At 35.3% G+C, this 13,357-nt stretch overlaps 1 protein-coding gene across 3 annotated transcripts in view; it reads left to right on the plus strand.

The window, feature by feature from the left end:
* The window catches only part of HACE1 (HECT domain and ankyrin repeat containing E3 ubiquitin protein ligase 1), a 46,335-nt gene that overhangs the window by 30,517 nt on the left and 2,461 nt on the right, over window positions 1-13,357 (plus strand). For all 3 annotated transcript variants that reach the window (XM_041414908.1, XM_041414909.1, XM_041414910.1), the window contains 5 exons: window positions 501-650; window positions 3,442-3,638; window positions 8,309-8,440; window positions 9,151-9,249; window positions 9,555-9,625. In XM_041414908.1, the coding sequence (XP_041270842.1) occupies window positions 501-650; window positions 3,442-3,638; window positions 8,309-8,440; window positions 9,151-9,249; window positions 9,555-9,625 (649 nt within the window). The remainder of the gene's footprint in view (window positions 1-500; window positions 651-3,441; window positions 3,639-8,308; window positions 8,441-9,150; window positions 9,250-9,554; window positions 9,626-13,357) is intronic.

A 13,357-nucleotide genomic window follows, 5' to 3' on the forward strand; every position in this document is an offset into this window, starting at 1 on the left:
AGATTATTTAATGAAAACTAAAAGGAGAGGTTTAGGTCTGCCTGTTTAAAGTAGTCTTCTCCAAGGAGGTAAGGACTGGACTGTCTCCTGCCTGCATCTGGCTGAAGACATTTGGGAGGAAGTAGATATATTCTCATTCTTTGAGCATGTTCACAAGTTGACAGAAGCAAAGCCCATTAGAGAGAGTAAAACATTTATATAGCAATATAGTAAGATGGAGGACCAAATTTAGCAGTTGGTAATTACTTTTTTGTTGATGATAATTGTTTTAGAACAGTGCTTTGGAGAGTGGCTAAGCAGTATCATTGTACTAAGATGTCGTTACATTCTAAGACATTTCTTTCTGGCATCTTTTTTGTGTAAATGAAAAACCCCAAAGAGACTTTCAAAACCCCAAGATAAAACTCTCTCAGTGTTTTCAGATGCTTAGTATATTTGATAAATAAAAGCTTAATTAAAAAAAAAATGTAATGGAAGATGATAATATTTTTGTTTTGTAGGAACAACATTCCAGCCGAACAGCAACTCTTCTGTAAATCCAGATCATTTGAACTACTTCCGTTTTGCAGGCCAGATCTTGGGACTGGCTCTGAATCACAGGCAGCTGGTGAACATCTACTTCACAAGGTCATTCTACAAACATATTCTTGGTATGGTTTTATCAAAATCCTGCTTATTAGTCATAACAGTTGTCAGAGTAGTAAACCTTTTCCTTTTTTACTTTTGTGTGTGTGTTAAAAGTGAAAAAGCCTTGGAAATTTATGTCTTGCTAGTCTTTTTTTGTACACCAGAGTTACAACAATTCTTTTCATCACAGTTGTGAAATTAATTTGTTCTGAATAGTGTCATTCTTGAGAAATGAAAATAATTGTTTCCTAGTAACTTAAGACGGACAAAGTTGAGAATGTTTGTGAACTCTGACAAAAATTTCATAGGCATTCTTGAACATGTCTGAAGTTCTTCACTTGTGCAATGGTTTTTAATAAGGTGAAGCTCTGCTGTTGGAAACCTCTCTGCCTGCCTACTCCAACAAATACTACTTATTTCCCAAAATAGGGTTTCAGAACTAATGCAGGTTCATCCTGTCTCCTTAATGAGAGAAGTTAATTCATATGCTTTTACTATAGTATTTAAGAGGATTGGACAGACATTTTTATAGAAAAGTAGCTTTTTTAGTAGAGAATAACCTCTGTTAGCTGGTGGTATCTGTGGTCTAGAGCTCTTCTCTGGTCTTCATTAAGAGCCTTTGTGCCTCTTGATTGCTGCACAACATCTGGTAGGTAAGGAAAGATCATTAACTTATGTGATGACTCAGCTAACACACAGCTAATGTGCTTTATAAGGTATTAGATCTGTAGTGTGCATAATTTTTTTTTTGTGTGTGTGCTGTGAAACCAGTGTTCCGTAGGTCTGCATGTTTATTAAGGCTGCACTCTATTCCAGATGTAGCACAGGGAGAAATACAGTCAGAAATTAGTAAGACCTCTTAGGTTTACTTTTCTCATACTTCTTATCTGCCAGCCTTCGGCTTGAACAGGGGAGAAGCAGATGGATTCTCTAGTGCTGTTTTCCAGTTACTTTGTATTTCTTTAGAGATATGGTTACTTTCCTGTTAACTTCTACCTTCAGGTTACAAAGACAGATAATGTATTAATTCTTAACTGTTCTATCTACTCTTACATTCTGCTCTATAATAGAAAGTAGTTCTTGGAATGGCATAAAAAAGGTGAAAATTAATTTTTGGGTTGGTGTATTTTGAACTGGAGGTCTTAAATCCTTGAATAATTAATAAACTTGTCTCAGAACTTATCTGTAGTATTTCTTTTAAAGTTCTGTGTCGCACAGAACATACCTGCTTCTCACAACTATGATAAGATAGATTTCTCTTCAAACTACAGGGGCCTTAAGGGTATACAAGAGAAAGATACATGGTATTTTGTGGGATTCACATTGTTCATGATAAATCTGATGGAATTTTTTATAACTGCCTGCTTGAGTCTGTTCATTGGTAAAATATCTGTCAACCAAATGACTGAGCTTAGTGCTCTTTGGTCTCACAACATGCTGACTATGAGTGTACTCTCATCATAACACTTGTTGAGTTTCTTCTCTAAAGGAGTCTCTGATTCCTACTTTTTGGTCTTCTTTTCCCACATTTTGCGTATATCCCTCAGAGACCTCATTATTTCCATGTTTCGTATGTCAAATGCACATATGCTTGCTAGTTAGCAAAAGTGAAAGTCCTCTGGAAAATACTAGACAACTGTTAGTTTTTTTATTTTGAGAGAGGCGGCAATGATATTTAATTAGTAAGTTATTCCTCTCTTAACTGGAGTGTTGCTTGATTTTATTTGAAAAACAATGCCTTACAGCTGTGTACACACCATTGCAGAGGTTGTCAGCCATTCCAGGCTGAAATACTGTAACATTTTTTATACTTTGATGTTTTGCAGTGGCTGCTAACCTTTGAATTTTGTGTTTCTCTGGAGTACTGCATCCACAATCCATAGTGTGCTAAGGTTTCTACTAATGAGCACCCTTATGACACTGCATGGTGCATGGAAGATGGTGAAGCAAGGATAGTGCTTTTCCCTAAACCTACTGCTACCCTCACCCCCTGCCTATCTTCCCAGATATTGCATGTATATTGGTAGTGTTGAAGTATCTATCATGCCAGAGTTAAAATAATCAAGGTCTGCTTTCTTGTGAAGAGGGTAGCTCCCTTGCATAAACTAGAGTCACCTTGTTCTGGGCCCATTTGCTCAAATGTGCTTGAGTGCCATGCCTGTAAAGGGATATGTAAATAGACACTTTCTGTATCTGGATAAAAGTCAGACTTCTAGCTGTTCTCCTATTAATGCTTCTAAATGACTTGCAAGTTCAGTTTGAAATATAAAAGTCTTATAATAATAATTTTAAACTGCATAATAGATCTCATTTCAAATATGATTAAAAAGAAGAACACTGAAGAGTAATAGAGTTTTCTGGGTACAGGAACGTTGTCTCCCCCCTGACACCCAAGTAATGCTCTGAGGGAGAAGATACTGTTATAGAGAAATAAGGTATTTGCATTGCTAAAATTTAGGTAGAAAACTTTAGGACTTTGTAGGAGACATTTAACGTTTTGTGTTCAGAATGAGTAGATGCTTTTACTGAAATCCATTAGTGAACTAAAATGGTGCAAATTGTTTTTTCCTGAGTGGTATGTCATTTGCTTCAGTAGGAAGAAAAATGTATGGAGGAAACTTGATTCTGTAGTATTTTAAAAATAGTGTGCACAGTTCTGCTGTAGTTGGCAACAGTTTTTCTCTTTTCCTATTAGTGCATTATTCTGGTTTCTCTCTAGAGGGCAATCTTCTACCATGTATTAAGTTAGAATCCTTTTTGCTTTTTCCTATTTATTTGATCAGTTTTGTCTCTTTGTTTTTTTTTTTTTCCTAGGCATACCTGTAAATTATCAGGATGTAGCATCTATTGATCCAGAGTATGCAAAGAACTTGCAGTGGATTTTAGATAATGATATCAGTGATCTTGGTTTAGAGCTGACATTCTCTGTTGAGACTGACGTGTTTGGAGCAATGGAAGAAGTGCCATTGAAGCCAGGGGGTGCAAGTATACTTGTTACACAGGAAAACAAGGTGAGTATACAGGTTTATTCAGAAGGTGGTAGTACAGTACAAGCCATTGGACTGTCTTTCTGAATAACTGGAAGGATGAATGGTATACCTGTTTTGGAGAAAATGCAAAAAAGATTGCAGTTTCCAACACTTTCCTATTTTTCTAGGTTAGCATGTTACAGAAATAGTACTAAAAATCTTTAAAAGAGTTCTGATTAGAGGTTCTTCATTCTGACACAACTGTGGAACGAAAATAAGACCAATTTAAATGAAGGATTTATTTTAAAAGTTACAAATACTCCTAAAGTTAAGTCTTGGGTATATGTACCAAGGGAGTAGAACAGTAGCAATTGCTAAACATAAAATTATAGGTAATGTTGCAAAGTGTGCTGCCTGCTAGGCCAGTCTATAGCACTGGATTGCTCTAATTAACATGCAGATAATAGACAGAGTAAAAATCTGCAGGAAGATTTTTCAGCCATTTGCAAGTCACTTGATGTGTATGGAAATAACCTAGTTTTTAAATTTACTTTAATAGTAGCAGGTTGAGAAGCCCCCGATTCCTCTGCAGCATTAATTCAAAAAAGGAAATACAGGAAAAACTCAGCCAGATTTTAACAATTGTTTAGAAATTATGATAAACACAAGTCTAATTGAATCCTGCAGTTACTGAGTAAACAGTTCTGAGTAACAGCAGGGGTGTCACGGGTAGACCTGCAGTTTTTTGTAACATTGACTCTTGCTCCTGATGTCTGCTTTGTGTTCTGATTTTTATTTGTGTTGGGCTGGCCGAGCCTGTTCTCTGTGCTCAATAAGCATTTGGCTTCAGGAGTGGCACAGCAGCTGCTGCAGTGGGGAGCAGCCACTTGGTGTCAGCCTTTGTTGCAAGGACATTGCAGTTTGCATTGGAGCAATTGGCACTGGATTCTTGTAGCCTTAATCCTCATTTTCATTAAGGTACAGTGTCATTCCAATAGCAAAAATACATATTATTAGTCTGGTTCTGCACTGATTCCTGCAATACAGTCATTTGTGAAATAATACAGATGGTAAAAGAACTCTAATTGTGAAGGTAGTGGATGCTTAATATCTGTTGGAGAAAGCAAGACGTTGATTCTTGTGTCTGGTCAGCCTTAGCTTCTCAGTATACAGAAAAGATGTATTTAGCATAAACTGTAGTTTCATAACAACTATTGAAAACCCGTTTTCAGGTAGCATAAAATTAGAAGTTTGCCCACATGAGGGTACTACCCGTTAGCAGCCTTATTTACTTTCTTAATTTTAGAGCTGGGGCACAGTCTAAAAAGAGTGATGGAAAATATGTGGAGGAGATACTTCCATTCTATCTCATCAAGCCTTTGTCAGCATGGCAGGAGGGGACTAGAGTTGGTGTATCTTTATTTTCAAAGGTGGTAAGAAGGAGGTGACTCTGGTGGTAGCTTTGAAACTATTAATATCATTGCATTTTTTGCATTTGAACGTGTAAAATGTAAAGTCAAAAAGCATCTGTGAGATGGCACTGTTTTGTTCATTGACAAAGTTGTTAAAAATTGGAGATATGTATTTTAGTGGTTTTCGTGGTTTTTTTTTCCCAGTTAATTTCATGTAACAAAGTTTTGCAGTATGTTTTGGCTTAGCTGTTCTATCAGTTTGAATAGGAATGTGTCTACTTCATAAACAAAAATCTCTTTTTCTCCTGCAAGCAATATCTTGGTTTTTTTCTACCTTTACCCAAGGAATAATAGATCACTGTTTAAAACTCATTGTATTTATTATACCTCTGGGAGAAGAAAATCCAACTTCTAAAATAATCTGCCGTGCAGATTACCTGTTAAAATTAAATTATGAATGGATCTTTATCCCTTAAAAAAACCTAAACAACAAATACATACACCAAAAACTATCCTGTGCCAAAACCAGAATAAAACACACCCTTGCCCCTCCCTGCACAGACACCACCCAGCAGTCCCTTTCTCTCGTTGAAAACTGAAACAGAGTAAATGCACTACTAGTAAGAGATATTTGTAAAGTGTTATTTTCTTTGAATGGAGTAATTTTCTGTTTTTATATCAACTGTGTAGTAGATGAGTGGTTGTGGGACAATTAGATGATGCAAATATTCATGTCTTGCCATTGCTGTGTCCATGTAGTCCAGCTGAAATACAGTTACAGCTTGGTTCAAATGCCTTTTGTCGTGGTAATGGAGAGACTTCAAAGGGAAAAGTCAGCCTTTGTCCTGAATTTATCTTTGCTCTTTGCTGTGTATCGTTTTGCAGCTTTCTACTTTTTAGGAAAAAAATAAAAGTAGGTGCAGTCAAAGTTTGACTTTATGTTATATTAAAGAATGGTGCAGATTTCCACAATGCTGTGGCTTTCTCGGTCCTCCCAGAACCTGTCTGTGAGCTGGCCTTTCTGTTTGGCAGTAAAATAGTAGGTATTTTTTTTAGGCAGCTGTAAAATGGAGCTGCTCTCTGAATCTGAAAATCATCATAACCATTGATCCTTGTCTCACAGTATATGGGATTGTGAAATCGAGGAAGCATGATCTCTGCTTTATTTACCTCAAAGTAAATACAGAACAACCCCTCACCCAAACTAGGCTTTGGCATTATATTTGTGATGCCCATCTAATGTGTGTTCAATCAAATCTCCCTTCCTTAAAGAAGCCTGGATCATAACTTCATGTACTATGTAGGAATGCATATGTAGATCTGAAATGATGTAGGTATTTCTGTTTTGTAATGTGCCCCTAAGGCTTCAGAGGGGAAAAAAATGTAAATGAAGTGCACAGAAAGCAAAACAAATTGACCAGGTTGTTTACTGACATGTATTATGTAAATTCTGTGCTACAGGTCTTTCATCATGTGCCAGTGCTGATAGCCAGGATGCTTGGCTGTTCCAGGCTATTTTAAACATTTCTTGTTACACCTAAACTACAGCAACTGCTTTCTCTCATAATTGAAGTGCTCAATATAGTATGTTTTTCATGCATAAAATAAATATTTTCTTTAATGGATTTTTCAAAATAAGGTTGTGAATTTTTCTTTCTGCAGTCCTGTTTTTCTGGGTAGCCTAATTTACATAAGAACAGTTTCAGAGGTATAAAACAAGCCTTTCTGATCACTGAAAACAACCAGTATTAACGTTGTTTTAAATCCTGGTGTTGCAAAAAATTCTGATTTCTTCTGTATTCACAGACTTTTGTCTAGTGCAGTTAATCTCCTTTGGCTGCCCCTCAGTCCTCAGAGAAGGGAGCTGTCTTCAGCTCCACTGATAGTAGAAGCAACCTGGGGAGATTACTAGACTGAAACTAGATTTTTGGGACCACTACTGCAGTTGAAGATATTATTAGGTCATGTTCTTCTTCTTCAGAGCACTTCACAAATTAATTTGTTCTCTCAATCTAATAAAATGGTGATAAAGCATTTAAAAGTATCTTTCAACTGCAAACAACCCTTCTGCACATCTGTGAATATAAGGAGCTGTGTTTAAAAAGTATCCTTCTATTTTGAAATGTTGCATAGTTTATTCTCTTTCTCTGAAAGGGAGGAAAGAAAAAAATGCTTGGTTGCTTTTGTGCAGGTTCAGAACATGAAGGTTTAGGTTGAAGTATTTTAAAATTAAAAATCAAAGTAGTATTTTCGTAAGATTGTTCTCTTGAAGGAAGCTGATAGTTGAGATGGTTTAATTGGGAGATACATTTCATGATTTTCTTATTAAAAGTCATGATTATGAAGTCAAAACATTTCTTTAAACAGAGTACCTAAATAATCTAGGAATAAATTTTGTTTGCAAGTAGAAAACTATTTTCTTGAGTAAAGAAACTTTATTAAACTTGTGTGATTTGGTCAGGGTAGATGAGACATTTTATAGAATGTTACACATGTTTATAGAATTTTAATGTAGGCACTTTTCCCTTCTAAAAGGCACTTGTCTCCTTCTAAAAGCCTTCTTCCATTAATGCCTCCTAGGCTTTTGTATTCTTAACAAAAGCAAAGTTCTGGTGGATTCCTTTTCTGGCTGGCATCTTTCAAAGGGAAAGGAGCCCCCAGATCTCTAAAGCATGTTATAGTCTATTCCCTGGCGATGATGGAAGTTATTTTCTGGTGTTTTTCTTTTTCAAAAACTAAGGAGATTTTTCAAGACTTTCTTTAAAAAATTGCAGTTCTTATTAAGACTAATAAACTCTGCAGGCTTTATTGTGTATTATTTTAGGCCTCCAGAGATGGGGAGGGAGTGGAGGGAAAGCAAGGAAGCTTTGTCTCACAAATATTCCTTCAGAAGTTAGTCCTTTTTCCTGAGTAATGTCAGTTTGCTTAAATAGAGTATTTTTGCTTACAGACATTGGTGTGTTTATGGCCTTAATTGAGCTTAATAGCAGTGATATTAGATGTGGGCATGACAAATTAAGTTTTGTTTACTTTCTTTATCCTAGTCTGAGTCCCTGTTTTTTGACTGGTTTGTGTAACAATTCAAACACTTCTGTTTTGGAATTGTCTTAGGAAGGAAGGCGGAAGAGCAGAAGGGGCTTATTTTGGGTGGCTTCCATGTGAAAAATGCAAAGGGACTCTTGCTGCCTTACAGTGGAAGAGATTTGTAATGCATTGAGGATTGCATTTGTGTGTGTGAGTTTGTTTGAGCGCTGTGTGGTTTTGCTGGAGTCTATCTTAATATTGTTTTCTGTGTTGCAGGCTGAGTATGTCCAACTTGTGACAGAGCTCAGAATGACAAGAGCCATTCAGCCTCAGATAAATGCCTTTTTACAAGGCTTCCATATGTTCATTCCACCATCTTTGATCCAACTTTTTGATGAATATGAACTGGTAAGCTGAAATGCCTACATATTTTTAAATGCTTTGTTCATCATGTTTCATCAACAGTAGAAATGATGTAGAAGTAAAGCTTAGTAACCACAAAATAAAGATTTTGTAGCTTTCACATTGGCTTTGCTTCCTGAGCATCTATCGGTGAGGATCTCATTATGTGTATTCCTGCTTTTTTTAATTACTCTGGATTGCCATCTTCCTGAAACTTCACATGGCAATAATAAATGCCTTAAATTGTAATTTCAGTATGGAATCAGCATGTTGTGGCCTTTAAGTCTTTCCGTATTTTCCTTGAGGAAGACGGAAATCCTATAAGAGTAAGGAGATGCTATTGTCTTTACTTTTTCTGGGTCACAGAGTCAAATTTCAGTAAACTTTTGTTGGTGGCTTGATCTTCTCTAACCAACACATCTCAAATTTTCTCTGAAGCCATGGCAAGACTCAGAGGTCTTTTCTTTTAGGTTCTTTGGTAATAATTTTTCTCTCTTGCTAGTGCATACTTAAATTAAACAGATCATGTGAAATTACCTGAATTCAAGAATATTCATGTATTAAAATTTAGTTGTGGATTCCATAAGGTTGCAATAAACTGAAAAAGCACTGTAAGCTTTCTGCTTCTTAAAACATTACTTCTTAAAATAGCATAAATTCTTGAAACAGGTGGTTAGTCAGGAGGGCTAATCACAATCTGTGTGCTTTTCCTGAAGGAACTTTTGTTGTCTGGTATGCCAGAAATTGATGTGAATGACTGGTTAAAAAACACAGAATACACCAGTGGCTATGAGAGAGGAGACCAAGTTATTCAGGTAAAATGATTGTTTTTTTTTTTTTTTTAATAATGTAGACTATTTAACCAAAAAAATGTGGTTTTGTTGTTGTCATTATCTGTGTGTGTTTGTGGAAGCTTATTTTGGCTGAATGGAGGGTTTTTTTTTAATACTGTATTTCTACATTAAGTGACTTAATTATTTATTAATTTGCTACAAAAAAAATTCCATAATTTAAGTAGCAAATATACATATATTCCATTTATTGTTTTGTCAGTATATTTTCAAGTACTACAAGTATTTAATGGCAAATACAAACTTTCTTTTTTTTTTTTTTCATTTAGTGGTTCTGGGATGTGGTGGAAGAACTAACTCAGGAAGAGAGAGTGTTACTATTACAGTTTGTTACTGGCAGGTGAGAGACTCTTCTGTAAGAACAGATACATTGTCTAGATACTCTGAAATAAGACCAGAGACTTGAGAGGCCCTAAAAGATCATCTAGAAACTGTTTTGCATAGTGGTTGTTCTATACATTGATGGAAGTAGACAAAGCGTGTGTTAATACTTTGCTGTCTCTGTTGCCTGCAAAATGATTGATTACTTATTTATTATACTTGACTACTTTGCAAGAGGCCTTTGTTGATGTTCAGGTTGTTCTTGACAAGGCCGTAGTGAATTTAAATGAGCTTTATATTCTTTTTCCTGTTGCATGTTTATGTGACTCTTGGCTTTTCCAGCAATCAGCTGAGGCTGTAATATATGAGATAAGTAGGTTTCACTTCAGTCAATATATAGAGAAAATCCTTCTCCTCGAATTGAATTTTAACATTAGTGCAGTGTGTCAAGATAAGTAAAGATGTAGCCTTATGGAAAACTCTCTGTTTTATAAAGGTTTTCTGTCCTAAATTCTATTTGTTCTCTAGGGAAAGCCACTTTTATTTTCCTTATGGTTTAGGTGCAGTGAGGGAGCATTTTACCAATAAATGCCCCTGTAAGCTGGGTGCATTGCTGACCTTGTGGGTACAGACATTTCACAAAGTGGATCCATAGACATGAATGTGACACCTGAGTAGTGCAATCCAGTCTTTTTCTGGTTGCAGGCAGAGATCACAACATCTTGGTTTGATGTTGCCTTATTATTCTAGATTTAGTAGAGTAGTTGACCTTTTGTGTATAAGCTTTGTGGTTAAGCAAGGATAAAATACAAATTAAGATGATTAAAACTACCTTTTATATTAAGGAATTTCACAGCCAGGGATGTATTATCAAATGGCCTGGTCTCCAAATTCTATTAAGTTTCACTTGATTTATTATGAATTTCCTTGGTTTTAGGGATCATGGACAATTTAAGAAGCTAGTTGTACGCACATTGATCTTTTTGTCCTCTGAAGAAATGATTCCTGAAGTTGTAACTGCACTTGTGTGGCATGCCAACTGCTGGCCTTTCATTTTTAGTGGACTGGTCCATTTCTAAATCTAGACAGCAAATAAGGATCTTTAAAATGTAAGGTTATGTTTCAAATGCTTCTTAAAGCATTCCAAATGATACTGAAGTGGCATTCAGTATTTTCATGGCATTTGGGATAATCTACTGGATTCTAAGAGGCGCTTTCTATCGAGTAAACAGTTACATTGTCTGATTAATATGTGTGTCAACATAATTTGTTTTGCTCACAAATCACCTACTGTCTGGTTCTTATCCATTTTCTTGTTAGTAGGAAAGAAATTTTTGGTGTGGCTTTAAGAACTCTGGTCTAGAATTTAAAAACAATCTGTTTAGGATTTTTTTTCTGTATCACCTAGGAAGAGCCCGTTGTTTTTTCTTCAGTGTTTGAAATGCACTAGATGTATTTTTCCATAAATATTTAACTTTTGAAAGTTACCTCTAATAGTGATATGCAGCAGGCATTTTTGCACATAAGTCCCCAGACAGTCCTACTTTCTTTTAAATGGAAGATTTAGATGCTGACTTTTCTGTGAGCCTGGTACAGTAGTCAGCTGATACCTTAAGCAAAATTCTACATTAAAAGTATACCAGATTTCAAACTATGATGTTTTTCTGGCCTTAGTGAAGAATTTGTTTCTGTGGGTACTGGTTGGCAGGCTACATTCAAAAGTCTTTTTTTTTCCCTCCGTTTCCCTTTATTTTCTTCTGTACATTCACTTGATTTTTTGTGCATGTGTGAAGTGGAACTATTCTTTCTTTCCAGTCAAAGACTGAAATTAATTTAGTGAATTAAATAAAATAGTTAGATTTATGATTATGTCTTCAGTGTTTCTCTGACATCTCTGAATATTTCTTAAACTTTTCCTTTAGTCTTCTTCCCCCATTTTTACATCTCTCTCTCTTTTTCTCTTATGAAGTCTTGCTTTGGTAGTTTCAGTAGAGATAACATTGCATTTGTCAATAATACCAATTTTGAGACATCTTTTAATAGTAAAGTAGTTATCATGAGCAAAGTTTGAACATATTTGGAGGTCTTAGCATACTCAAGAAAAAGCCTAAATGTTTTTGTGGCTCATGTTGGGGATCTGAAAGTTCACTTATGATGCCATTTATTCTTTCTCAGCTAACAGCTGCTTGAGATATTGCCAATTCTACAAGCTTTTCTTATTTTTCCTCCTCTTGATCTGTTTGATATTTATAATAGTATTTGGCTAATTTATTGTTAATTTTCTGCTGGCAACTTCTGATGGGGTTTTTAGAGAACAGTTGGAAGGAAGTGTTGACAGCTTGAAAGATTCTAAATGATAATTCTACTTTATTTGAATTCTACAGCTGCAAAGATTGTATAGAACTTCTTTGGGAACTGTAGTTTTGTGGTGCAATAAGCTTATGCTCTTTTTAGGAAAATTCAGCATAGTTGTTAAATATGAAAGATATATGTGTCTACTGTCATAGAAGGATAAGAAAACGTAAGGAAATAAGCTTAAAATCTCTTCTACAGTGTTTTAATTCTGAGCAAATTTATGCAGAATTGTCAGTGGAAAAATAGTTAGAAACATCATGATTCAGATGTAAACGCAGAAATTTCCAAAGCTATGAAATTGTATTGTTGCTCTTGCACACAGCTATTGTGATATTTCTTGCATCTATTTAGAAGGTTTTCTTTACTATATTGGCAGTGTTGTGCTTGGAGAGAAAACTCATTCTTGGAGGCACATCTTTCTTTTAAATATTCAAAGCTTTGACCATGTTTATGATTTTGACCTGTTATATGGAAAGTATTGTAATAAGTTACATTGAAAAAACTTTTAGATAATAGTGGACTGAAAGAAATTTTCAGCAGTTAGTTCCCTGTTTTATTGCTGATTTGAATGTGGATGTTTATCAGAGAGGAGAAAAAAATGTCATTGCAGGGGAGGCAGGACTGTATTGGAATGTGAGCCAAAACCATGCTATAAGAGTACTGATGTACGATCTTTACTGCTGTTCTGAATTGTTGCTGTAAGCACAATTCCATTTGTATCAGAAATTATATGCTGCAAATAAACAGCACTTCTCTCCATAGGGGTTACTTTGTCTAGCAGTGTTTGAACTATATGCTCAACACTGCTGTTGTTATGCTGGGTAATACAGATTTATGTGTTGGATACTACAGCTAGTTCCAAAAGGTATGTTTAAAAGGTATTACTGTGAGTTGTGTCCCAGCTCCTTCACATTCAGCAGCAGCAACCATTATGCTTGTGCATTTTTGCCAGGTGGTTTTACTGTGAGTGGAAGCATTACTTCTGTTACACTTGCTTCTGACTTTTTTTTTTTTTTTTTTTTTTTTTTTTTTTTTTTTTTTTTTTTTTTTTGTTTTTTGTTTTTGGATGCATTTTTTTTTTTTTTTTTTTTTTTTTTTTTTGTTTTTTTGTTTTTTGTTTTTGGATGCAAGGACTGTGCTAGCAAGATGTTGTCTTGTAGTGTATGTCAGCTTAAGTTGATATTATGAGAATATCTGAATGTCTGAATTTTATTCTGTTTGTTGGTTTCGAATGACAGAGAGGGAGTCTGAACAATAGGCTACTACCCATTTACACCTGGAGTAATCTTTGAATAACATGTTGGTAAAGGGAAAAAAAAAGAGTAATATGATTAAGTGAGATTGCATTCCTGAAGATGCTAGTGATTTTTTAGTGTGTTCTAGTTTTGCCATAGTT

The sequence above is a fragment of the Onychostruthus taczanowskii genome, unplaced genomic scaffold, assembly GCF_017590055.1.
Source record: "Onychostruthus taczanowskii isolate IOZ18803 unplaced genomic scaffold, ASM1759005v1 scaffold48, whole genome shotgun sequence".
NCBI lineage: Eukaryota > Metazoa > Chordata > Aves > Passeriformes > Passeridae > Onychostruthus > Onychostruthus taczanowskii.